This window comes from Coptis chinensis, unplaced genomic scaffold (genome assembly GCF_015680905.1).
Source record: "Coptis chinensis isolate HL-2020 unplaced genomic scaffold, ASM1568090v1 utg2180_pilon_pilon, whole genome shotgun sequence".
NCBI lineage: Eukaryota > Viridiplantae > Streptophyta > Magnoliopsida > Ranunculales > Ranunculaceae > Coptis > Coptis chinensis.
Genome location: NW_028238123.1, coordinates 244,969 through 272,031, shown reverse-complemented (window position 1 = coordinate 272,031; position 27,063 = coordinate 244,969). Strand labels below are relative to the sequence as shown.

General features: G+C 37.2%; 3 protein-coding genes across 9 annotated transcripts; 1 reads left to right on the top strand and 2 right to left on the bottom strand.

Moving 5' to 3' along the window:
* Nucleotides 1-708: 708 nt before the first annotated feature.
* Nucleotides 709-3,197, bottom strand: LOC147473607 (uncharacterized). Its single transcript, XM_086587218.1, has 2 exons — nt 2,604-3,197; nt 709-825 (listed from the first exon to the last, which is right to left on the bottom strand). Exons 1-2 carry the CDS (start codon nt 3,195-3,197, stop codon nt 709-711), a joined length of 711 nt encoding a protein of 236 aa, XP_086443344.1.
* A 1,846-nt stretch (nt 3,198-5,043) lies between these two features.
* Nucleotides 5,044-9,898, bottom strand: LOC147473606 (senescence-specific cysteine protease SAG39-like). Of its 7 annotated transcripts, none has more exons than XR_015210377.1 (5): nt 9,171-9,898; nt 8,513-8,663; nt 7,231-7,312; nt 6,911-7,074; nt 5,044-5,482 (listed from the first exon to the last, which is right to left on the bottom strand). XR_015210377.1 is itself a non-coding variant. In XM_086587233.1 (5 exons), exons 3-5 carry the CDS (start codon nt 7,297-7,299, stop codon nt 5,226-5,228), a joined length of 462 nt encoding a protein of 153 aa, XP_086443359.1. In that variant the 5' UTR covers nt 7,300-7,312; nt 8,513-8,663; nt 9,057-9,898; the 3' UTR covers nt 5,045-5,225. The 7 variants fall into 7 exon arrangements, 6 of the variants coding, with proteins under 6 accessions (XP_086443363.1, XP_086443359.1, XP_086443358.1 ...); XM_086587233.1 differs by having other exon boundaries at nt 5,045-5,482; nt 6,939-7,074; nt 9,057-9,898; XM_086587232.1 differs by having other exon boundaries at nt 5,045-5,482; nt 6,939-7,074.
* Nucleotides 9,899-23,784: 13,886 nt separating this feature from the next.
* LOC147473605 (guanine nucleotide-binding protein-like NSN1) lies at nt 23,785-26,296 on the top strand. The gene is made up of 6 exons (XM_086587228.1): nt 23,785-24,145; nt 24,751-24,850; nt 24,972-25,145; nt 25,523-25,740; nt 25,814-25,883; nt 26,218-26,296. Exons 2-6 carry the CDS (start codon nt 24,787-24,789, stop codon nt 26,262-26,264), a joined length of 573 nt encoding a protein of 190 aa, XP_086443354.1. The 5' UTR covers nt 23,785-24,145; nt 24,751-24,786; the 3' UTR covers nt 26,265-26,296.
* The last annotated feature ends 767 nt before the right edge of the window (nt 26,297-27,063 follow it).

The following is a 27,063-nucleotide window of genomic DNA, read 5'->3' as shown; positions in this document are numbered from 1 at the left end:
TGGAAATCGTTCACCTTCTCGCACGCACTTAAAATACACCTACATACAAAATGTAACTTAGATGAACATTTATGTATTTCTAGATGAATGACACCTAACCGAATCGCATTTCATATGGGTTGGTTATCCATTTACAATCCCAATCGAGTCCGGCTGACCCACTATGTAATTGTATTATAGAATAAATAGTATACACATGTAATGTAATTTCAGTGGGTTTATAACTTCAAATAGATCTACAAAGCCCCACGTGTAACCCCACTCTTGATATAGGAAACTAATAATAAATAAGAGAAGCTAAAGTCCAACCCTAACGCCCTTTCATTTTTTTTTTTTTTTTTTTTTTTGAAGTATGTTTTATATATATATCCAAAACATAAAGAAAACATAAAGAAATAGGATGAGATATCCTATAGTACAAGTTACAAAGGAAATAAAAAACACAAGACATAAGACAAAACAACATATCTAAGCATAAAGAAATAGGATGAGATATCCTTAGTACAAGTTACAAAGGAAATAAAAAACACAAGACATAAGACAAAACAACATATCTCCCATCAGCTCATTATAGTCTCCCATCTTTAAACGAAAGTCTCGAAATGAATGTGACGAAACTGATCATGTACTTTTGACCAAAAAAACATAAGCACTTTGATGGTCAAAATCACTTTCTCCATAGAGAAATACGTGTCTTCAAAATGTCTGTTATTCCTCTCCAACCATATACCCCACAAAATCGCAAAAGAGAGCATACTCCAGAGACAATGTCCCTTCGGAGAATGGATATTCAAGTTCCATAAGGCTAAAAGTTTCTTCACTGGCCTAGGACAAACCCAAGAAACCCTGGATTCTAGAAAAAAGAAACACCAAATTCTCCAAGAAAAAGGGCACAACAACAAAAGACGATTCACCGATTCCCCATCCCTTAAGCACAGAAGACAGAAGTTGACGATCATCTCTTTGATACATCTTTTTCTAAGATTATCTATTGTCAAGATTCTCGCCTAAAAGAGGCACACCAAACAAAGAAAGCAACTTTCAAAGGAACTCTGGAACACCAAATAGTCTAACTCGGAATAAGAGAGTGGAGCTTAAAGTAAAAAGACCTAGTAGAAAACATCCTTTTTTTGTCAATTAACCAAAATCTCTTATCTTTGTCCGGCCTCACAGAAGGAATAGAATCTAGCTTCATTGTGAGTCACTATATCCCTGTCAGAGAGAGGATTATAAATCCCCAAGTCCCAAGCAATAGAACCATTATCTTCCCTCATGAACCAACAAACAGGCTTATTTTAAGTCAGATAAGGCAAATAATCTAGGGAACAGCTGTAACAAGGGCCTCTCATCCAACCAAACATCCTCCCAAAAACGAATACTATCACCATTGCCTAAAGCATATCCAATATTCTTGTGAAACAACTCCTCTGCTTTTTGAATGCCTTTCCAAACACCACACCCATAAGGAATGGTAACGGACCGCTCTCCCAACCCAAACCCCGCTCGCCAAACCTAGACACTATAACCTTCCTCCAAAAGGCCATCATTTTTCTCCCCAAACCTCCAAAGCTATTTACCAAGCAACGCAAGATTAAACTCGTGCAAGGTCCTAATACCCAAAACACCCTCACACCTCGACATACACCCTCTCCCAACTAACTAGATGAAACCAATGTCTATCTTCCCTATCGTCCCAAAGAAAATCCTTAATAATCGATTCCAATCTATTAGAAACCTTATTAATCGATTCCAATCTATCAAGAACACTAATAATGGGCTATGAAGCACGGATACGCCCTCAGTATGGGTGAAGTATCCAGTGTCCGATCACGTATCCGACACGATACTCGCCCGATCGCTTCCGGATATGTGTCGGATACGCAATTTGGAGTATCTGATTTTTTAATTAATTTTTTAATTTCCGATACGCGGGAATAGTAATCTCACAAAAATTTTTTGGAACTTCAACAAAAAAAAAACAAGTGAAATAAAATTCAAGATAAGAAGAGATGCAAGAGAATAAAGTGAATTAAGATGTAGAAGATGACATAGTTGAAGTTGGACAACTTGATTTACAAATCCATTGTATTGTTTTGAACTTTTTTGTTGGCATTTGTTTGCAGTGTTATACACTTATACAAAGTTGCTGCTTAATGTGTTTGAATTGGTCATTTTATGAAGTAGAATTGATATTTTAACTTGAATTTGGTGAAAAATGCTCAATTATATAATATTTATATATATATTATTCAAACGTATCCATGACGATCCAGATCCTATATTATTGAAAAATACCGTGTCACAGATCCGTCGTCGCATATCCGTATCCGTGCTTCCTAGCTAATGGGCATATAGAAAGGGGGGCATGTAGTATACAGGAAGGCTAGAAAAAATGGATTTAATAAGAATAACTCTATCACCCGTGGAGAAGAACCGACCCTTCCACCCAGCCAATCTACGGCTAAAACGCTCAACAACGGGATCCCAAATGGATACCGATCTATGAGACGCCCCAAAGGGAGACCAAGGTATCTCGACGGGAGATTGCCAGAAGCGCACCCAACTGAGGAGGCCAAACTATCAAGATCCTCCTCAGCACTCACCTCGAAGATGGTGCTCTTACCCATATTACCTTTAAGACCCGACACCGCCTTGAAACAACAAATAATACCTCTAAGATATCTTAATTGCTCAACATCATACCCCACAAAACCATCAGTATCATCATCAACAAATTGAAGGTGGGATATCAAAACCTGGTTTTGACCTACTTTGAAACCATGTAATGCCCCAAACCGATTAGTTCTCTCAATCATCTTACCAAAACCTATACAACCATGAGGAAAAGGAGAGGGATAAAAGATCGCCTCTGCCAATCCTTCTAGAACTCTTAAAAAGCCACCGGGTGAACCATTAATGAGAATGGAAAAAAAGGCCGACGACACACATCTCCTAACCCACCCTCTCCACTTAATACCAAAGCCCATACGCATCATAACATAATCTACGAAATCCCAATGCACATGATCATAAGCTTTCGCCAAATCAATCTTACACATGACACCTGGGTTACTACTTCTTTTTCTATCATCAATGGCCTTGTTCGCAATCAACACCCCATCTAAAATTTGACGTCCATACACAAAAGCTCCTTGCTCTTGAGCAATTACTCTTAATAACACCTTTTTTAATCCCATGGACAAGATCTTTGAAATGATTTTATACGCACTGCCGATTAGGCTAATGGGACACAAATTGCTAATATCCCCCACACCTTGCTTTTTAGGAATAAACTTGATGAATGTACTATTAAGGCTATGAGCCAAGAAACTCGAATCATGGAAATCCCGAACCATATCCATAAAGTCATCTCTCAACACCCCCACACTTTCCTAAAAACTCAATGGGAAAACCATCTAGGCCCGGAGATCTATCATTTTTCAAACTCTTCATAGCTTCCCACACCTCCTCCTCCTCCATAACCTTCTCTAGCTCGTCTTTCCTCCTCCGAAATGCTATCCAAAACAAAATTATCAACCCGAGGTCGAATGTGATTAGGTTCCGTATACATCTCCGAGTAGTAGTTAACCACCTTATCTCTAATATTATCCTCCCCCTTCACTTCCTCGCCCTCTATCAATAATCTATCAAGATAATTCTCCTTATACCTAGCTTTAGCACATTGGTGGAAATATTTAGTATTAGATTGCCCTTCCTTAAGCCCCCGCTCTCCCGATTTATGCCTCCAAAAAGATTCCTCAAAGTTAACCATCTTCTCCAAATCAGCTTTCAAGTCAAAGCGATGACTCCACTCTTCCCTAGTGAGATGGCCTTCTTCCTCTTTCAAATCCAAAATCCTTATATCCCTCAATAATTGCCCCTTCTTCCCCGGCCCACCCTACCAAACACGGTTTTATTCTATTCCTTTATTTTAGACTTCACAAACTATAATTTCTTGGCAAACCTAATGCTAGCTCTATCACCATCCTGATTTACCGCCCACCACTCTAAAACTGTCCATGAAATTAGGATCCGAGAACCACATCATCTCAAAACGAAAAGGAGTGGGCCTACCCTTGCCCATCTCTTTCACTAAACTAATGGGATGATGATCCGAAGCAGTACTAGGAACCACTGATTGGATCATAAAAGGCCAAATCTCCTCCCATTCGCTAGTAACCAAAAACCTGTCCAAAGTCGACAAAATAGGGTTTTCTTGCTTGTTAGACCAAGTAAACCTACCTCTGGTGAGTGGAAGATCAAAAAGCTCGCATCTCCTCACTTGTCAAAAACTCAGCATCCGCCTTTCTTCTCATGCAAAAATCTAATCACATCAAAATCACCTGCCACACCAAGAACCACCTCTGCTAAAGGCGTAGACATCATCCAATTCTCCCCAAAAAGACGAGGCACACTCATTTTTTGAGGGCCCATACACAGCCGTCACCAGTTTAGTAAACCCTACCAAATTTACAAACAATAGAAACCAAATACGAACCGATAATATTCTCAAACACTTCGACCTTATCTTTATCCCAGAGAATGCACACGCCACCTGTGGTATCCACCGCGGGAAGCTCGATCCAATCGATGTTTCCGATACCCCAAATCTCTCTAACAAGCAAAGGAGAGAACAGGAAGTTTAGTCTCCTCTAAAAGAACCACACTACGTTTCTCTTTCCTAATAACTCCTTTATACTCGGGCATTTCTTATCATTGCCCAAACCCCTCACATTCCAATTTAGGATTTTATGATTCATAAAGACACATCTCTTCTCCCCTTTCTACAACTGCCCTCTTTAACTTCCTCTCCATAATTAATAGAGGAAGTAAGCCTAAACAGCTCCTTTGACATTCTCTTTCCAACCTGCTCACCAGAAGGAGTGATTACCCCTTACCGCCTCGGTTCTACTTTTACCCCTACGACCTCTCTCGATTAGCTGGAGTGACCAATAGACGTTTGGACCGGAAGAAAATAGATCAGATAAGGATCAGCAACAATCCTTATCTCACTTTTTGAGTTTTGACTTCCTAGTAATTAGGGCATAGCCGCCACCCCATTTCTCATTCCACCACCAGTACTTTACCATGCCACCACCAAACCATCACCATTAACAAATGTTTGTATACTTTTCTTCATCTCCTCTTTTCTACTTAGATATTTTATTTTATTCACTAATTCTTTTATTTTATGTTTCTCATCTCAATTTAATTATTTTTGGAATTCATTTATATAAGTAAATTACCTTTTCACCTCTTTCACATGAGGAATGATGGTCGGTGTCAAATCCGATGCCGTACTTCGCAATGTAATACATTGAGGAGTCGACAAAACCACCTTTACTGGCTTCGGATTTTCTGATTTTAATGTTGTAGCTTGTGAGTTCCAATACTGATAATGATGATGACGGATCCGTAATTTTGTTTTGAATCCTCAGCAAGCTCTCCACAGCTACCGCAGTACCGTGGGCATAACAGCTACCTGAAATAAAAACCGACATAGCTGTTATAACACATGCAACACAGGGATTAGTGCAGACAATATGTCCATCTTATTATTCAATTAGAAAATAACTAACCAACTCTACATTTGTCTCAAATCAAAACTATACATTTTAGAAGTGACCCCAAAAACATAATTAAGTGACCACCTTAGGTTCTGATAAAAAAAAAAGTGGCGATGAACACATTTGATCTAGGGTGATAAAATGTTTCTAATAGTCTATGGAGGAATCAACCAAAGATTGGTTATCCAATTTCATAATGTAGGTAGGTAAGTCTACAATCTAATTGAGCTACTCTACCCGCATTCACTAGGGCTCGTCATTGAGCTACTCATGTCGAAAGTACTAGGGTGCTCAAGCTTCGGCTTCGTGTTTCTCGAGTTGAGCCCAAATTTTTTGTTCGAGCTTTATTTCGTGCTCAAGCTCAACTCATCTAGTATTTGAGTAGCTAGTAGCTCAACGAGTCTAGATTCTTCTTCTTTTGGACTACAAATTCGAATTCGATCATAGACTACAGAGTTTGATTCGACTTGTATAGTTGTATAGTTGTATTGTGTATAGGCTTGACTCCGACCACAAGCTAGAGATAATTGAGCACAAATAGACTCGGAATTTTACCTCAAGACCAAAATAACTTGCTAAACCCATCTAAAAAAATTCTAAAATACAACTACAATCCACTAATATCACAATAACCACTATCAAACAACTATTTCAAGGTGTACACATTATGAATACAATCAATCTAATCACATTATGAATACAATCAATCTAATCTGTGTTGAGTAATTATAATCCAACACGCTAACAAGTATTAGCAGAAGTATGTAAAATGCGAACTGCAAGTAGCTCGCGGGCGTTTCGGGTTCGAGTTCGAGTTTTAAAATGTGCTCGAACTCGACTCATAGTACTGAATGAGTAAGCACGAATCGAGCCGAGTGCGAGTTACTCGCGAGCTACTCAGCTCCATGACCCTACGTACAAGCAACTCAATGGATAAAAAACTAGTGAAGGAAAATATCATTCTTTGCTACGTATTGAGCGATGGACTAGGGGCTTACGCAAATGCAACAGAAACCATAATGAAAGACAGAACGTAAACCAGTAATATGACAATCTACAATGTCTACTACCAAAGAAAACCGGGAAACGAAGTCGCGCCGATACTCATTCTTTTTCTTCTTCCTTTTTTTGTTTTTTTTGTTATAGATTTCACACACTATTCACTCCCTCTCTCTTTTCTTTTCCGTGTCTTTTATTCCTTTTTTTTATTTTGAAGCCCAAAAACAAACAGAGGTCCAGTCACCGTTTTCTCTTTCTTTATTCTTTTTTTTCAAATTATTATTATTACTTTTTTTTATATAAAGCATAATGAATAGGAAAATAAAAACAGGGGTGAGAAATACATAAAACAAGGAAGCGCAGCTGGCATACATTCTTGTCCTTGGTCATGTATTGTTGGAATATGACTCATCCAATCAACTCTGGATGCCATTCTGTCCGTCCTTACTTTATCATACATAAAAGAGAGAGGCCGCAGCCAGTACATATTTCTGTCATTATTGGAATTCTGGAAAATAAAAAGAGGGATACATAAATACAAATGTTATAAAAACAAAAAACAATATAAAATTTATATAAAAAAAAAAAAAAAACAAATTGGGCAGCATATTGTAAAATTATAAATTATAGAATATTATAATTACAAAATAAAAAAATAACTTACTAGCCTGCGATTTGGGCACCTTATAACCAACCCTCCTTTGAACAACTTAAAAGTAGAAATGAATCCCATTCTAACAAGTATCCTGCATTGCAGTGGGGGCGTGAGCGTAGTATATTATTTATTTGCTTGAAAGGATTGATGATTGCCATTCAAATAACTGAAGACTGAACCACGTCAAGTTCAAATAAGACCCAACATTAAGAATTTAAGATCAGATACATTTTCTCGGCCCCTAGCAACATAAAGACGAGGATGCTACAAAAACATAGATAAATAGGCAAGTAAATCACCTCACTAGCTCAATCCTATATTCTATTGAGCAAACTTGCCTTGCTCACTAACAAGTTCATTGCAGACATTAACATAACAAATCCCTCCTATTGGGTTCTTGGGGTATGATATGGTGAATAGGGATGAATGATAAATAATGAAATTCATGATAAAAGTGTGTAAAGAAAATAAACAGTATCTCGGTAGCAATACATATACACAGCATAAATGTTAAATACAACAAATAGAAATAGAGCAAGACGGTCGTAAATTATTGATAGTACACAATGAGCATGCTCTAAAAACAACATATCTAATTGACAGTGGACAATATGAATAACACAAAAAAAGGGGCCTACACAGCTCCACTTAAGTCTCTCAACTTGAATATGTCCTCACTCTCTTAAAATGACATCAAGCGAAAGTCAAGATAGGGGCCTACACTTAAGACTCTCAACTTGAATATGCCCTGACTCGGCTCTTTTTAGCGCCAGGGCAAGGTCACCATGACGCATAATATGTGGACTGCGACATGCACGACTAAGAGTTGGTTTGAGATGGTGCTAACGACCTCCAAACCAACCTTTGACCACGTCATAAGTCACAATGACAGAGGATATTCCTATGAGTTGCCAGTTGAAGTGCTTGTTAGGAGTTCCGTTATTTTTATCAAATTCTAGAACAGTAGCAAAATTGAAGCAGTTAAAGTTATAATACTTTTGCATAATGATGAGAGTTATTTGATACAAACATGACTCAAGTAATCCGGGGAAAACTGTGGGCACACTCGATAGATAAATCTTAATCATAAAATGAAATAAGACTTTTTAGAATGAAGGGGGGACTTTGGACGATAGATAAATCTTAATCATAAAATGCAATAAGACTTTTTAGAATGAAGGGGGGACTTTGGAAGTGGGCATAAACAGCTGACCAATGTAGTGTTCATTTCCTAAGCTCTATGAGACTTGCTTTTGTTACTGTAAAAAACAATTGAAAAGTAACTGATTACCTTTAGCGCTAGAAAGTAGAAACAAAAAAACGATGGTTGTCACAAGGAGACCAATTCAGAACGCAGCAGGAGAAGGAAATCAAAAGATTAAACCCAGGAGTCGTGTAGATAGGTCTGAGCATGATGGACAAGAAAACCAATGTATTATCATCTGCAGATAGCAAATACTGTGAGGAATCAACAAAGCGACGATACTTGGTAACTATTAAAAGAAAATCGCGACCTATTTTGTCAAAGGTGTCAGCACGCCCAAGGCATCAACCTTTAGTGGCAATTTTTGTGGCTGGTTGTCAAAAACGTAGCCAAGGTTCCCCAAGGTGCTAATTAGCAAGTACTGAGACATGGCACTTAACCGAGTGTTCAAACCTCGAAGGCATACATTCAGTCAATGTACTACAATGCTAAAGAATCTACTTGGTCTAAGAACCACACTTGCACAACAGCATAAGATATATATCCACCGAACAACCATTTTATTTAATAGAATTGGATAAGTCAGGAAAAAAAAATGAACGAATTAAGTAGAGCAAAATAAGATGATTACCCGAAAAAATGTCCTTAGACTAGGAACATTAGACAAGTTTCAAATTAAAACATGTCACAGCGCAACTAAGCATTTAAGTAATTGCATAATTTGGCATAATCAATAAACCCTCACCAGCAAATGTAAAACTAAACCCTCAACAGCATCGTGGGGTTGGACGGGAGAGAGTAGGAGAGAAATTGTGCGAGAGAGAGAGAGGGGGGAGTCGTGGGGTTGGAAAATGAACCGGGCGAGAAATTGTTTTTGAGAGAGAGAGAGGGGGGGCACAGACAGATGATTTTGATGATTTTGAAAAAAAAAAAAAAAAAAATAGACGAGAACAAGACCCAGAATCCAGATCCGGCCCATACCCCTCCTCTCGTACCCACATACCATTATACACATTCCGTAGTAGTGCATGAAGAGAATGAATTCAGTGATCTAAGATCAAATGGAAAATAAGAGCTCCATCTAATAACTCCTCAGCTGTTTCGATTCGATCTCTGTAATCGCTATTTCAGCTCTCTTCCAATGCTCTCTCAGCGCTTAATTAATTGTAAGAACTTTTCGGAAGCAAATCGTACTGTTCTAAAAAACTAATTGCATGAGCTAGACCTGTAACCGATCTATTTACTTTGCATGAGCTAGAACTGTAACCGATCTCCTTTAGCTGCATCTTTTCTTCTTCGTCTTCCATCTTTTTTTGCTTCAAGCGATCGATCCGACAATACAAAGAAAACATAAAACCGACAGATTCTTTGTGTAATCGGATCGACTGGTTGAAGAAAACACAACTTCCATCCATGGTGGCACACAGAGAGAAGAGAAGCACAGAGAGAGAGTCATATATGTATAGGGTTTTTTTTTTTTTCGATAGAACGTGATATATGAATAGGGTTAGAGATATAAATTGAGAGATACGATATGGCGGCCCCTTGTTACACGCGTATGGTCAAATCACCTTGCTCCACGTAACCCAAGAGTTAAGAACTGCTAGTACTATTCACTCCCACGTGTTACAATCACATTCCCAAAATGGGCATCTGTCGGTACCATCGTGTGATACAAAATCTAACAATTCATACCATCTATGGTAAAATTCCATTCCATTCCATTATGCAAAATCCCAGAGCATCATTTCAAAAAATAAAAAATAAAAATGGTAAAATTCCATTTTGTTTTAACTAATTAGATATATGGCCATCTTAGTGCTCTTTCTTCAAGTCGCTGCAGTTCTTTCCGAAGCTGAAGGCCGTCCATTTTCCTCCTAGACATTAAGGTGAAATACATAAGCCATAATCCAACAAAAACTTTGTTTTAAAAAAAAATGATGCACAATTCAATAATAGTATGCCTTGGAAATATGGACCGGCCAATTCTTTATCTGGTTTCTAAATCAATTGTTCAGCGTTTTTATCAAAATCAACAAATGTGGCGTCCCCCAACGAATTATTAACTGTCATTCGTAGCATATTTACCTGTATCTTTTTTCTTGGGACAAAAGAAATAGATTGTGGATGAGTGTGGACGGCACGATGGGAAAAACGGGAATGACGACTTACTACAGTACATGAGATTGGACTTTTAGTAACGCGTTTCAAAGCGTAAAAAAAAAAGCTATTTTTCGACCAAATATGATCAAAACACTTTAAGTGATGACGAAAGAGGTGAATAACGTTAGAAGAGTATTGAGAAAAGTGATGGTGATTGAGTGAATGATGAGATCATACCTATCGGTTTGCCTACGTATCCAAATTATTGATGGGATTAAGTCTCAAGAACGTCTTTTTATGAAAAATAGTTTGGTATTTATATAAGTAGAGTAGAGACTCCTTGTAACTCAAGTATTCTTGGAGCTTAAGTAATTATAATTGAATATAACTCTCATTTGATAATTATCTCTTTGATAATTAAGGAACGAATCTAGACATAAATTAATGTATGTAAATGGCGTGCCATGTGGCTGGTAGGGTTGACCTTTACACACATGAGTTAATGGGCACATACATTGATCCATAGTTTGCAAACTGGGCTTTAGCCCTGTCGATTAAACAAATAAAAATGGAGACCTCTACTAATGGACGTTTGTCACGTAGGTGGGGGTCGAAACACCGCCCCCTCTTTGGCATGTGAACAAAGTTCATATATGGCAAAAAAGAAGAGAAAAATCAAGAAAAAAAAAATAAGAAAAGAGTGGCGGAATGTATAACAAAGTGTCGTGTGAAAAAAAATTCGTGAATTATTGTTAATGAAATAATGTTAAACTAACTTATATGGTATGCAATGTAATTAAATGAAAGATAGCTGAAGTGAGAATTGAAATGGGTGGCACAGGAAAAATTTCAAAAGAAATTGATGGCAAAAACTGTACCGAAATAATTACGTAATAATAATAAAATTAATTTGGACTACTCATGCTAGTGGAAAATTTATATTAAGATTAGACAGTTAAAATTAAATGTAGGGGTAGTATAGTAATAATAGGAAGAAATGGAAGTTAAATATGAATTGGATTCGAAGGGGAAGACTTGAGCGAGTAAAATTGGATGCCAACTTCGGATTAGATAAGAATCCAACCATTAATGTAAAACTAGATCTAAGAAATATTATATAAGTGCTGGCTAAGCTCCATATGCAAAATAGTAGATGGAAAAAACTAAGTAGAGAAAGATATATAAGGGTCGTGAGTGATATGGCGTGGCAAGGCAGCATGCCATGAGGAATTGGAAATTGTAGAGGTTTAGTGTTTAGGGGACAACGACTTGATGATCTGTTTGATTGGGAATGGCTGCACTCTTTTTGGGATAAGAGTTACCAACGTATCAAGTTTCTTCGGTAAACTTGAATCAAGCCTTGCATAGTTCATCTCTCTCTACTTATAGATGTTTGAGCTGACTTTCCTTATTTGCTCCAGGCCATTATGAAGAAGTGTAGATCCGCATTGTGTGCTATCTTGATGATTCGCCATTACTCTGACGTTACAAAGTTAATGTCTCCTTGATTGTTGCATTGACTGAGCTCCAGGATTGCGCTAGTTGATTTGCTTCCATAAATGGATGTAACTGCTGCTTGGGATGACCTGGGTATTGGGTCGTTGGTCCACTCTGTTGGATTGGTATGAGCTGATGGAGTACTGATAAGCACCCAAAAGTGTATTATGAAACTCCATTGAGACATATAAATTTGGTTAATTATGTGTTTAATAATGATGAAATAAATATGTTTTCATACTTTTGCAGGTATTCGCAGTAAACATGGAAATATTGGTTAAACCTGCAATAAAGCACGGGGAACGACGTGTATATGAAATGTTCCAAATCCGCACAGAAGCATCAAACTTCCGAAGCTCCTACATCTTGAACCCGGGACTCGAATCACGACAAGTGAGCTGCTTTCGGACAATCGTAGGCGATGAACTCTACGATAGGCGGGAAGTTGTAAAATTGCCAAAAGACCGGACCGCCATCGATCGCATGGACCCACTACCCACTATGCCCCGTAAGATTGGATGAGTCATCAATCATGGAGCATGTCAAGACAAAAATGCCAAATTATTGGTGCAAAGTTGACACCTTGCATATAATTAATTAGATTAGGTGTTAATAGTGAAAAAAAAGGCAAGGTGTCACTTTGTTTTAATGTGGTGGATAAAAAGGAAGTAAATGTGGTTTGATGTTTCACGTGGGAGGAAATGAGATTTCTCTAAAATGGAGAAAAAAACAAAACAAGGGGGGGGACACTCCATTTACTCCCTTGACTTATTTTCCTTTGCCATGTATTATTTTAGTTCCTTAGGCTTGGATATTATTTAGTTTTTAGTTTTGACACAAAAGATTGTAATAGTTTTAATAGAGGAAACCTTGTGTTCCTCTTGGAAAAAAAATCTAAATGCAAGTGAGTTTTATAGATAGTTTTTCTTCTCTTTGTTCTCTCTCTCTCTTTCTACATTCCCCACTTATTTTAGTTTTCTCCCAAGGATCATGAGCTAACTTCCCTTTCGGGGAGTTAATAAAACTCATGTGAGGGAAAATCTTTGCTGTTGGTTTGGTAAGTTGTTTAGGAAGAACAACTAGACCTACATCCTATCCCAAAGTGATAGTTAGTGTAGTGTTTAGTTAGGGATCAAAGTGATAAGCTTAGAGATAAGTCATTGCTTTGGTTCCACTTGCTAGCATGTATGAGCTTAGAGATGAGGCATACATGTCAGGGATCAAGTTTTCTTCTATTAGACTTGTCTATGAGTTCTAGGAAGAATAAAATGAACTTATTAAAATCAACAACAAAAGTTATCTTCACATGAGGAGGATTAACTCTCCACCTTTTCTTTTAGTCAATTGTATTTTGTCTTACTTGCATGTTACGTAATTTAAGTTTGTTTATTTTGTGCATTTAAAAAACCAAGTATGTATTTAGTATTAATGAAATCTCTTAGCTAAACTTACTCACTAGTTTCCTAAGAGTAAAACCAAGTTGTAGTTTGTCCTAGACTTTAGGTTAGTTCAATTCTTACTCAACTATCTGAACACCTAAAATCGTGAGAGTAAGGTAAAATCTTTGAATTTGCATTTTGTTCAATTAGAGATTCAAATCTCTAACGCATAAATAAAAGGCAATATCAAAATGGCAATCTTTGTTCTAAAGGCATAAGACTTGTGCTTTCTGATTGGACTTTCCCCACTCTCATCTTTTCATTGATTTCATTTTCTTATATTTTTTTCATTTTTATTTTGAAATTTCCCACGCTTTGTTTCTTGATCCATTATCTTGTTGTTATTTACACTTACAAGTTCCAAATGCTAGGACCTGGAAACTAAACTTACTGTGAAAAATTTGGCCTGTAGTGTACGTTTCTTGTCTTTGGAGAAATTGCGGACGCTACAGGTTCCAAATTTTATATTGTTTTTGCATTAATGTCATGTATGTAGTTATTATGTATTAGTTTATGGATTATTATTTACGTATTACGCTAGTAATATGCATGAATCATGTTAGTACGCTTGTAAATACACTACAACAGAACATGTTTTTAGCAGCGCCATACCCCATCGCTAAAAGTGCCTTTGAGCGTGGCAAAAGATCTGTCGCAACGCACCAGATGGCGTTGCAAAGGCGTGGCTAAAAAGTGCGTCTCAAATACTCAAATGCAACGCCAAAAGTGGCGTGGCAAATGTTCCTAGTTTGTTGCGACACCTATGGGCGTTGCTAATACACTAATTCCGTTGCTACTTCATTTATGAAAATTAAATTAATTGCAAATTTATTTCAAACTATTTGCAACGCTTGGCGTCGTAAAAGAGAGCTTGTAACAACTAGAATGACATTGCAAAAGTGATACCTTTAGCTGCACAACTAGGCGTCGCAAAAGGAAACCTTTTGCTACACTATTTTCGTTGCGGAAAGTTTAAATATTTGGCTACATAGTGCAGAAAGTTTAAATATTTAGTAGAATATTTGGTGTGGCAAAAGACGTCCATAAATTTAGCCACACACCAAGCGTGGCAAAAAGTGTACGTTACTGTAGAATCAAAGCTTTTATAAACTCCTGTGCTTTATTTGGGACGCATTTAGCATTGCAAATGGTGCAATTCTTATATATACCTGTACATTTCCATTTACATAATCCTGCCCAAAACAATTTTTATAGAACACAGTAACCCTATAACAATTCACCACAAATCATAACAAAATGAATTTCATTACTAAATCATTAATACAAAAGATCTTAAAGAATTTACATAAATATTTTTTGCGAAAAAACATCGTCTCACATAATCTTAACAACGTTCAACTAAATTTAGATGAATTATTTAAAACTAAAATTCCACAAATAATGTCTATAGCATGCTAATTTGAGCAACATCCACTCGGAGCTTCTTCTTGATTCTACTACTTCTGGCAACCAATCTGGCACAACAAATAAAAAAAAATTACTTAAGTAAATTTATTAGAAACATTAATAAACCTAATATACACTCAAGTTGGCAATACATGTGAAACTATACACCTCCTATATGCGTAAATTGGTGCCCATGGCAAAAAACTTAGAAAGAACTTATCAAAGTTATAACTCGATCACATTCATGAAGGTACAGATCAAATAAGAAGACAAAAATAATCAAAAGCTAATAGATTTTGAACTAAATTGTACATGTAATTGTGTCATAAAGTTATCACCAATAGAAAGAAAAAGATTTCTAAATGCCAAACCCACCCACTTGCTGTCCTCATATCCAATACACTACACCCCATACTGTTCATTCCCCTTTCATCCCCACGTGGTGTCCAACTGCTTCTAGACCCAGATCCAGATGCCCCAACCCCCCACACTGAATTTCTACATCTGCAAAAGCAAGATACACTCTACACCTATCATCCTCAAGCACACAAAATTTGTGATCTATCGCTAAGAAGATGACAGAAAAATGAGGCACTTGCCAAATGCAAATGTGGAGACAGGTAATATACATTTGGAGGAAAGAGACTTTTCCTAACGTTTAATTCTTCACATTGATTTTCGATAAAACTAATATACTTAGCACTTGATCAAAACTTTCAGATGAGATCAGTAAAAATACAAAATTCTATGAGGGAAGAAAGATTAACCTCTTTGTATCCATGAAACTTGTCAAAGGCATGCATATATGCTTGAGAGACAAAGCATGCAGGAGAGGCATAAAGACAAGATGAAAGAACATATGCAAAATGAAACATCATCTTGAAGTCATGAAGACTAATGCTAAAAGCACGTAGACATGTGCTGTGGACGGCGTTCAACATGTAAATTTGAACGAAGAATGATTTCTAATCAAGGATTCAAGGTAGGTTTTCGTGGTTACGTTCTCTTGTCTATTTCTAGTATCTTTTCTTTTTTTCGGTTCTAACTTGTCAATTGCTAATAGGAAGTAGGGGCGGCTTTCCTGTCTCTTCGAAATCGTTTTACAACCTTCAATCTTCCATTCTAAACACTGTTTTTGGTTTATCAATGTCATACAATATCTAAGGAACTATGGCAATCGGTTATCTAAGTGACAACCGCCCACTGGCAATGCCTTTCCATCCCGCATATGCAAATAGTAATTTTCTTTAAACACTAAGCAATGGAGAATTTCAAATTTGAATCACTCAAGGACTTGAATGTCTAGATTTGAAACTTGAATGAGCAAATATCTCTAAGCATCACCGCTTAAGGTTGAAAAGGAACTGCCTAGTGAGATAAGCTTGAGAAATAGCACGTGCACTTAGGAAAAGCAACCCATTAACCATTTTCCGCAACCCAAGAAAAGATCTGAGGTTCAACAAATATAATGTCCTATATTAACCAATTAGGTAATATAAAAGAAGTCTTCATTTCTAGTAATCATCTCCTTTAACCATCTAGTGAAAGTACACACCGAAAGAGTAATAAACTCCTCTTTCTCCGAAGGAGTTACTTTTCTCAAAGAACTCCAAGGTATCTCCTATCAATATATTGAGGGATGTATTGGACAAATAACCAACAATGTATTAAGAACTAATGAATCTGCTACACCGGACGATAGATGAATATCGCCTTCTGGGACAAAAAGTAATCTGAAAACTCAAGCACAATATTTCCTAAATATGAAACAAACCTTAATTGCTGAAAACAGGATGGGCAACACCCGTTTGTGACCATCTTTTTCCAACCAAAGGCATGAACTGCCCAAGAACATCCGATCTTTAATAAGGTGCAAACAAGAAAAATCAGAAAAGGTCAACCATAATAAAAGAGCCAAAAAATATGAAATTCATGAATTGGCTCACAAAGAAACATCAATACAAATAAATTGAAGCAATACACGTCAAAAGAAGTATCAATGCACCCAGCATGTCTTCAACTAAAGAAACTAAATGCCAATAAATTTCAAAGTATCGGGACCAGACAACTAAATTAAAACTAATTTAGATCAGCCTCAAACTAATTTAGAAACATATTGGACATGTACCTCCAAGATGATTGCGCAACATCAACTTATACAACTTATACGGACAAGTATAATATGACCGTATCCAAAGACACGAAAACTAGGCTTTGAACGGAATGTTGTCAACAATGACAGAATGGGAAAGCTTTGAAAACAGGCCCTTCAGTGGGGAAAGCACTCTTACCACATAAAAAGGTGACTAATAAGGTCAGTCACACCTCTACAAAAGTTGGAATAAGACAGACTACCACACTTTGGGTTTTCACTTTATTTACTTTTTGGGGTTGTTGGGTTTAAACATTGATAGAGAATTATTTTCAAATGCTAGAAGCTAAGCAACAAAGAAATTGGCGGTGTAGAGTGAACTCTTAAACCAGATAAATAAACATTATTAAGTTTTTCCATGTGTGTGACACTTGATGTCAACCACACCATCTACGCCGCACCATTCACTACAATAAATCACATAATTTTTTATCAAAAAAAAAAAAAAACAAATTTCAACAAACCCAAACTCAAAATCGACAATATTATGGTGGTGGGCGATTGCCTTACAATCAAAACCCCAATCCATGACCTAAAACCGAATTCAAAGCTTAGAACTTTAATATGCAATATGAGGAAAAAAGAGATCGTGAGAAATCCGGAAAGCTTATCTAAATTATCTTTTTTTTCGATTGGAAGAAGACTAACCTTAATTCGAGGGTGGAAGATTGAAGCTACATAGCTATAACAATTTTATATCGAAGAAAGTAAAGGGGGGGGGCGGTTGGAGAGAAGAAGTGTTTTTAGGTTTTTTTTTTTTTTTTTTTTTTTTTTTTTTAAATATATCGTTTCTATTTTGTTATTTTGTTGGAGGCAAAACAAAAAAGAAGCCCGCGACAAAATTTAGGTTGTGAAAAAGCCCAATTGTGATGCCAACCTCACCGCAACAAATGTATACCAAATATTGAGAAAATTAAATATTAAATCGTTAAAAACTTATTGCAATGAATACTGCGTTGCAAATAATTCCACGTACAGTAGCAACACCATCTGCGTTGCCAATGTTAAAATCCCTCAAAAAAATATTTATTATTATTTCTAAAATATCATAAAAACAAGCAATTGCCGCGATTTAGGCGTCGCAATATGTGAATACAAGTAAAGTGGGCTCTCATAGAACGAGAAACATGTAGCAACGCTAAATGGCGTTGCAATAGATGTGTTTTAGCAACAATTTTTTGGCGTCGCAAAAGGGTGCGTTGCAAAAGGGCCCCTCTGTTGTAGTGATATCTATATACGATTAAGTGACTATGAATTGCATCTAAATGTATATGTACATGTACATGGTACTGGGTACTGTTTTGCATGGTTATCTATACATATATATATAAGTTGCATGTTTAGCATATATATATAAATATGGATGGAATATAATTGCATGTTGGCATATTTAACTTTTAAGTTATACATAGTAATTAGGATGTGTTTTGGTATTTCGCCATAACTTTGGCTCACGGTTCTCTGAATCAAAGCGTGTGAGCTCAATTCGAAAGATCTCGACGGCACGACACGCTACCCACCAACTATGCTTGGTAAAGGTCATTTTCGAGGTCAAAATCAACTGTTTTCCCTCCAAAATCATCATTTTAGAAAATTGTCTTGTTTAATAAGTCGATTTTGTCATGAAAGAGGAGAACATTCCAATGAGGGTTAAAATCTGAGTTGGGTAAGTTGTTTCTAAACCCTATGGGGTGAAGCTGCTCTCTATATGACACCTGCAATCTCAATGAGTATTGACGAAATCGAATTATTAGGCAATACAAGGGTCGTATTTTAGTTTATGTATAATACGTTGCATGTTTAGTTTACGTCTTTGCCTCGTCGTATATATTCGCGTACGTATAATATCTTTGCATGCTAATGTATCTAGATACGTATGAGTGATTCAAATTTGCCAGTAATTGTAGATATCCATCTACGTAATATATATCTACAAATTAGCGTACACATACGTATTACTGATGTATATTTGCCTGTACGTATAGAAGTATTTATCGATGATACATCCTTGCCTATTCGTATTGCTATACGTATGAGTAGAGTATCTTCACATGCTACTACATCTAGTATTGTATGAGTAGGTCGTATTTGCATACTTGTACTTTCTCCCTTGCATAAATTTTAATTAAAAAAAATAATTAAAATTAAGCCCTTGCATAAATTTTAACTCCATAAATTTTAATCATATTCCAACGGTGTCTAGGAAACTTGAAAGATTGAGGTTACTTAATTAGAACCGTGCTTGCACGGAAAGCCTCCCTCATATCTCTCTTGTGACCTGGCTGTTGGTTTATGCACACGTATTCTTAGCTTCACTGCTACGTTAGCAGCAGCTTAAGCCTACGTTGTTCAACTCTGATGTTTAAAGATAATAATAAAATTCAAGTAATAATCAGCCCCTTCTGTCAGTTAGATCTAATTTTATGCTTGCATGAGATTACGGTCTGGTGCCACTAAAGAATTTGAACATACCTATCATCGAAAAAAATACGATAAACAATTGCGTAAGTTCTCACCTAAAAATCAAAATTCTTCTTCTGTTAATTACCTTCATCAAGATCCTTCGTCACCATTAACTTCTATCGTTATGGCCGACGATCCTCCACCAGCTGAGAAGCCCTTGTCGGACTTCTATACTGCATTACAGGAAGGACCTTCTTCCTGCATCAAACTTGAGGACATTGTCGGTGATTTTCGTATCCCGCCAAACGTTTTTAGTTTATTACCTATATATCATGGTTTGGATCATGAAAAACCTTACAATCATCTTCGTAGGCTTCAACAAGTGGCCACAACATTTCACCATCCAGCCGTCTCTAAGGAACAACTCTTGCTTCGGCTGTTTCCATTCACTTTAGCAGAGAAAGCTTCAATTTGGCTAGCAAGACAATAGCCACAATCCATAGAGACATGGAATAAACTTGTTCAAGCTTTCATGCTTCAATTTTACACTCAGAAGAAAACAACTGAAATGCTTCAAAAAATTCAATTCTTTCATCAAAATCCTCATGGATCCTTTACGGAAGCATGGAGTCGTTTCACTGATCTTCTGTTAGAATGTCCTCACCACCAACTAGACAAAGCTGTCCTTGTTCGTTCATTCTTTAATGGTCTTTCTGATCATCAAAAAGAAACTCTTGATATAATGAACGGAGGTTGCTTCATGGACAAAGGAGCTACTGAAGCTTATACTTTTCTTGAAAAACAAGCGAAAAAAGGTACACACTGGGGTAACACTGAGTCCTCTAGGTCATCAAAAGATACTGTTACAAAAGCTACATCTATTTTTGAGGTAAAACCAGATCCCGAATTAAAAAATTTGATAGAATCCCTAACTAAAAAAGTAGATGCCCTTGCCGTTCAAAAGCTACATCTATCTTTGTCTTAGTCTTGATCATCCCGATGCTTATTGTCCTTTGTATATGCCTCCCCTTCTCAACAATCGGAGGAGGCATGTGCATTCAACATTCCTAATGCACCTTGGCGACAGCATCCGAATTTCGCTTGGTGCCAAAATAACCAAACGATGGGGGCTCCTCCAGGTTTCGCTAATCCACCTGTTCGACCAACCAACAACTTTATTCCATACCACCAAGGAAAAAATCAGCAATACCAACAAGGTCAATTTCAAAATAATTCCAATGCTAACTATCAAACCAACCGCAGCCTTGTTCCAGCTAATCCAGAACTATAATCAACAACTTCACAGCAATAATCAAGAACTACTACCTGTTGCCTGAATAACCTCGCCACCCGTTACGGATAGGACAAACGAGACTTTCTTAGCTTACATGAACCAACAATCTCAAATTTTAACGTCTATCCAACTATCACTTCAACAATTGGCGCAAGAAAAGAGTTCGAAAGGCGTGTTTCCTGGACAAGCAGTTCCAAACCCTAAACCAGCAAACATAGCCTTTGAACTCACCAATGCACCTGGTACAAGCACCCCCAACTAAGGTGAGGTGCATGCAATCACTACTCTACGATCTGGAAAAACTGTAGACAATCAAATCCGTATGCCAGATGATCAACCATAGGACTCCGAAGGTTCCAATGAATCTATTTCCAATAATGAACTTACGGAGGATTCACCAGATCCAATAAAGTCAACATCTCAGCAATTAGGAAACAAGCAAGTGGACCCCTTTGCCAAATTCCGCCCTAAGGCACCGTTTCCTGCACGCTTGGCAAAGAATAAACCTGATGAGAATTTTGCTGAAATTCGAGAAACTTTTCAGAATTTGACAATCAACTTACCTTTTCTCGATGCCTTAAAGCTATTACCAAAACATGCAAAATTTCTGAAAGATATGTGCACCACAAAAAGGAGAACTAATGTTCCTCAACAAGCGTTCCTCACGGAACAGTTTCCATCCATCACCGAATATAATGGTATAGTCAAATACAAGGACCCTGGTAGACCAACGGTTCCATGCACCTTAGGTGACAAATATCACTTTACTCGCACTACTAGACCTAGGAGCTAGTGTGAACTTACTTCCATATTACTTATTTAAACAACTAGGTCTTCATGAGCTTAAACCTACCACCATGACTCTACAGTTAGCCGATCGTTCCATTAAGTATCCAAAAGGAATTGTGGAGAATGTCCTTGTAAAAGTCCAAGACTTTGACTTTTACTATCCTGTGGACTTTGTTATTTTGGATGCAGAAGTTGCATGTGATTCCATTCCTATCATCTTAGGACGTCCGTTCCTAGCAACTGCTAATGCTCTTATTAACTGTAGGGATGGTTCCATGACCATGTCCTTCGGAATCTATCGGTCGAGGTGAATGTGTTCAAGTTGATGAAACAAATTCCGTGAGCTCCGACATTGATGGTGAGGTGAACAGGGATGACAGCATTACACAAGAGTATTTAACAAACTCTTTTCCAGAAGATGAACTGTACCAATTTCTTTCCTTTAGCGAATCTGAGTTTGAGGACGATGATTATACACAAGAAGTAAATGAGTTATTAGAGTCAATACCATTATTTGACCCTACGACTGTGATGTCCACTAACTTAGATGATCATCAATCTGTTTACTCCATGGACGATGATTTTCCTCAAGAATCTTTAATACCCACTCCGCCCACCCCTGACTTAAAACCTCTTCCTTCAGAATTAAAATACGTACAACTTGATCCAAATGGTCGTCACCCAGTTATCATTTCTTCATAATTGACTGATGATCAGGAAGCTCGTTTAATTAATGTCATTCAACAACATCGTTCTGCTATTGGATGGTCCCTCGATGACATTAAAGGCATTGAACCTACTGTGTGCACCTATCGCATACACCTTGAAGAAAATGCTAAGACGTCGCGTGAACCGCAACGTCGACTAAACCCTACTATGAAAGATGTGGTACGAGAGAAAGTTTTAAAATTACTCGATGCGGGTATTATTTACCCTATCTCTGATAGTGTTTGGGTGAGTCCGGTACACGTTGTTCCTAAGAAATCTGGCATTACAGTTGTGCGAAATGATAAAGGTGAATGCATTTCCGCTCGTATTCTAGTGAAATGGCGAATATGCATTGACTATCGCAAACTTAATGCCGCCACTCGTAGGATCACTTTCCACACCCATTCATCGATCGATGCTTGAACGCTTTAGCCCGGTCATGCATATTATCGCTTTCTTGATGGTTATTCGGGTATTTTCGGATAGTCATAGACCTGGCGATCAAGAAAAGACCACGCTCACTGTCCCATTTGGTACATTTGCATATAAACGAATGCCTTTCGGCCTTTGCAATGCACCCGTACTTTCCAACGATGCATGCTTCACATTTTTAGTGATATGGTTGAACGCTTTATGGAAGTATTCATGGATGATTTCTCAATATATGGAGATTCTTTCGATAGTTGTCTATCAAATCTTGAAAAGGTCTTTACACGTTGTGAAGAGAAAAACCTTGTTCTTAATTGGGAAAAATGCCACTTCATGGTTACAAAAGGAATAGTTTTAGGACATATCGTTTCAAAAGACGGAATCGAAGTCGACAAAGCTAACATAGAAAAAATTGCTTCACTTCCTATACCAAAAAGGTTCGCGACATTCGCATTTTTAGGACACGGGTTTTCTATAGGAGATTTATTCAAGATTTCTCAAAGGTTGCTCGACCTTTAACCAATCTCCTGCTTAAAGATGCCGCTTTTGACTTCGCTTTCAATTGCAAACAAGCTTTTGAGACTTTAAAATCCGCATTAACTACCGCTCCCATAATTTAACCACCTGATTGGTCTAAACCTTTTGAATTAATGTGTGACACGAGCGACTATGCTATTGGAGTTGTACTAGGGCAACGCCGAGAAGATAAGCCAATTGTCATTTACTATGCGAGTAAAACCCTTAATGAAGCTCAACGTAACTATACCACCACTGAGAAAGAGTTTCTCGCAGTTGTATATGCTTTGGATAAGTTTCGTCCTTACCTAGTGGGTTCTCCAACAATTGTCTACACTGACCATGCGGCGCTTCGTTACCTATTAGCGAATTACTACTACATAAAGGCTCATTCCCCACGGTAGGTCAAAGAGTATATCCCACGGTTTCACTAATAACAGTGGCTAATAGGCATTTGTCACGGTAAGAATAGCTTTTCTAATTTCGGCACAAGCAAATACCACTAGTCTCATAAAGCAGTGGCATATAAAGTGCCATATACCACGGAACGACTGAAAATCAGCTAATTTGTGCTTTGGTATTTATATATCCCACAGTTTCAACGAAAAAGGTGGCGAATGTTTTGCAAAATAGCCTGGATACCGTGACAAAGGCAGCCTACCAAAACCCCACACCCTACCTTCAAAAATGAAGAACAAGCTCTCTGCATCACTTGGTCTTCCACCTCCAAATCCGACTGCGCGCCTACCTTTAAAGTCTCACTAATTTCGACAACCTTTTCACTCATTTCAACGACACTCTCTTATCTCCTCCAAACAACAATATCACATTCTCTTCAATTTCCATTTCAATGGAACAAAAAATTTCTACCCCCAAATCAAAAAATTGGATTAACCCCACTGCTAAAGGGAGTCCAAAGATTCAAACTTTGATGAAAAACTTGACAACTTTTGAGAAAGCACTCATTGGTTCATCAACTGGAGGTATGGCTGGTGCTTTTACTTATGTCTGTCTTTTACCTTTAGACACTATTAAAACAAAGTTACAAACCAAAGGGGCAACTCAAATTTACAAAGGAAGTGTAGATGTCATTGTGAAAACTTTCCAAGCAAAGGGGATATTGGGTTTTTATAGCGGCATTTCTGCTGTATTTTAGTACTATATTCCTGTAAAATGGAGCAGTAGCAATATTCTTTAGTTCTTTAGTTTAATCTTTGTAACTATATGCCGAGTAAACTTGATACTTTAAGAAAATCTTAATCTTAACAACTGAGTACACAACCGAAACCTTTCTTGCTTGTCTGTTCAGATCTTGTTAAATGACTGTAATAATATCAACAGTGGACTGAGATCAGTCAGAAGCAACGGTGTGTACGTCATTTGGGGTAAATTATGTTTAGACTGCTGTTAGTTTTTGCTGTCATGAATTGCATGGTAATGTGAAATTGACCCTCGCAGACCATGTGAGGTTATAGTGCTGGTCTGGTCTCTTTGACCCGAACTTCTTGTGTAATTAACATGATCAGTACTTCTTGAAAATGAGCTGTTTACTCGCATGGTGATAATGAAATGTTTTTCTGTATTTTAGGCCCAGAAAAGAAAGTTGGGGTTGTTGGAGGAGGATATGCCTAAGGTAGCTGATGTTGCTTCAGGCAAAGAACGAACCAAGGAAGTTGGGATATCTCGAGGTAAGCCACTGTATTATACGAATATTAATGTAGTCCAACCAGAACTAGGGGTATCGTTATTTTTGGATCATGCGTTTTCTTTTTTTTTTAACTTTTGACAAATACTCTTCATTTCTTGCAGAGAACTCAGACCGGGCTTTCTACAAGGAACTAGTGAAAGTCATAGAAGCATCAGATGTCATTGTGGAAGTTCTCGATGCGCGGGATCCACTCGGTACCCGTTGTGCTGACATGGAAAAGATGGTATTGAAGTTGGGCCCGGAGAAACATATTGTACTGCTTCTTAATAAAATAGGTAATGATCAACAATTTCCTAAAACGAAGATCAAATAAAGTAAGGAACACTAAGAATGTTGTTTAGCAACTCAACATGATTTTACTATGAACTAATTTTGGTATTCTTAGCATTTCAGTTATTAGTATTAAGGTCACATCTTTACTTATTTATTGACGATTTTTATAGATCTAATTTTGTTATGCTATAAATGAAATAATTATTTGCAGCCACCAGAATCTTAATAAAATATGAACAAGTTAATTGTAGTCAAAACAGAGTATTGTCTGTGGACATCTGACTTCATCTCTCGGTGCATAAAATTGCATATTATTCAGTTCTTTTTAAAAAATTATATTTGTATCCCTTTCTGATTCCAACTGGAACATGTGTCTCAGATCTTGTTCCTCGAGAGGCTGTCGAAAAATGGCTGAAGTATCTTAGGGAGGAATTGCCTGCAGTTGCTTTCAAGTGCAGCACCCAGCAACAGAGATCAAACTATGGGTGGAAATCTGCTTCAAAGTTTGCAAAACCAAACAATCTCTTGCAAACTAGTGACTGTCTGGGAGCAGAAACTCTTATCAAATTGCTGAAGAATTACTCAAGAAGCTATGAGGTACCTATAAGATCTAAGATTGTTTATTATTTGTTAATGCTTTTCACTCAGTTGTGACTACTTTGACTTGTAGATATGGTTCGACCAAGTGCGGTATAAGGCAGCTTCAGGCATCACTTTTGACAGACTGCAAGTGGTCGAAGGTAGGAGTACATACAAAGATCTCCGGCATGGTGCTTACAGATTTACTTCGAGGTACCTTTTTCATGATAAGTTAAACTTCTGTTTATAGTAAACCGAAAATGGCATGGCCGGTTCCTAAAGATACACTATCTGGCACCAAACCCCCAAGCAATCACATGCCAATAGTAAAGAGTGTAGGTATTACGTAATGAAGTTTATGAGAGAAATAATAGAAGCTTGTTCAGATAATTCTTTTGAAAATAAGGTATAAGTCGTCATACACTAGCATTCTCTATTTTGTGGTAATCTTCATTATTTAGTTATTATATTACTCTATGATCTTTGATCGTGCAGATAACAAATCTATCCCTCAAAGATACATACACACAAGAGGAACTTGATGTTATTCGACTTGAAATTTTTAGATTCATCCAAAGATAATGGAGCCGCTTCGAGCCAAAGCGTTGTGTCTTTGCTAGGTTTTGACCCATTCCAGTTAAGGTTTGGTGTTTGGTCTCACCATTTTTTTGATATTTTAGATGGAACAAATAGATTGCTCTTTTGATTGATGGAACAAGTTAGGTCATTATTATTTTGATAGAACAACTAAATTTGGATGTTTATTTCATTATTGATGACTCGAAAAAGTTCAAAACTCTTTTAGCAATTCAATGTCTTCGTGTTGGATGTCTAAATTTATTTCTTTTGTTCGTGTTGCACTATGAATTGATTATTTGAGCAATGTGTTTTTAAATTTAGTGTGGATATATATGGTGAAAAGGGCAGGTTGCAGGTTGAATGAATATGATTAGAATCAAATAATTAGGGGCTTTTAATTTTTTTTTTTAATGACTATAAACCACGGTTTGGTAAAAACCAAGGTATAAGTAGTTTATATACCCCACGGTGTTTATCCAACCGTCGTATTTAGCATCACTATTCCCCACGGTTCAAATCAAATAGAGCATATTGTTTAGACTATTAACCACGGTTTGGAAATACTAATACCACGGGTTTAGTCAAAACCGTGGTATATAAGAGGTACTATTTCCCACGGTTTTGCTAGAAGTATTTGTCACGGTGCTTGTTACCACGGTATGAAAACAGTGGCTAAAGGCTTTTTACCACTATAAATAACAGTGGTATATAAGCTTTTCTGTAGTAGTTCGAAAAAAGATGCAAAACAAAGGTTGATCCGAT

Excerpts from the sequence above, each read along its gene's own strand:
- LOC147473607 (XM_086587218.1), bottom strand. The coding sequence starts at position 3,197 with ATGGGATTAAAAAAGGTGTTATTAAGAGTAATTGCTCAAGAGCAAGGA. Across the intron at positions 826-2,603 it reads GTAAGAGCACCATCTTCGAG|GCCAGTGAAGAAACTTTTAG; the intron begins GTGAGTGCTGAG and ends GGTTTGTCCTAG.
- LOC147473606 (XM_086587237.1), bottom strand. The coding sequence starts at position 7,299 with ATGGGATTCATTTCTACTTTTAAGTTGTTCAAAGGAGGGTTGGTTATA. Across the intron at positions 7,075-7,230 it reads GGTGCCCAAATCGCAGGCTA|AATTCCAATAATGACAGAAA; the intron begins GTAAGTTATTTT and ends TTTATTTTCCAG. Across the intron at positions 5,483-6,938 it reads ACATGACCAAGGACAAGAAT|GTAGCTGTTATGCCCACGGT; the intron begins GTATGCCAGCTG and ends TTTTTATTTCAG.
- LOC147473605 (XM_086587228.1), top strand. The coding sequence starts at position 24,787 with ATGCCTAAGGTAGCTGATGTTGCTTCAGGCAAAGAACGAACCAAGGAA. Across the intron at positions 24,851-24,971 it reads GGAAGTTGGGATATCTCGAG|AGAACTCAGACCGGGCTTTC; the intron begins GTAAGCCACTGT and ends CATTTCTTGCAG. Across the intron at positions 25,146-25,522 it reads ACTGCTTCTTAATAAAATAG|ATCTTGTTCCTCGAGAGGCT; the intron begins GTAATGATCAAC and ends CATGTGTCTCAG.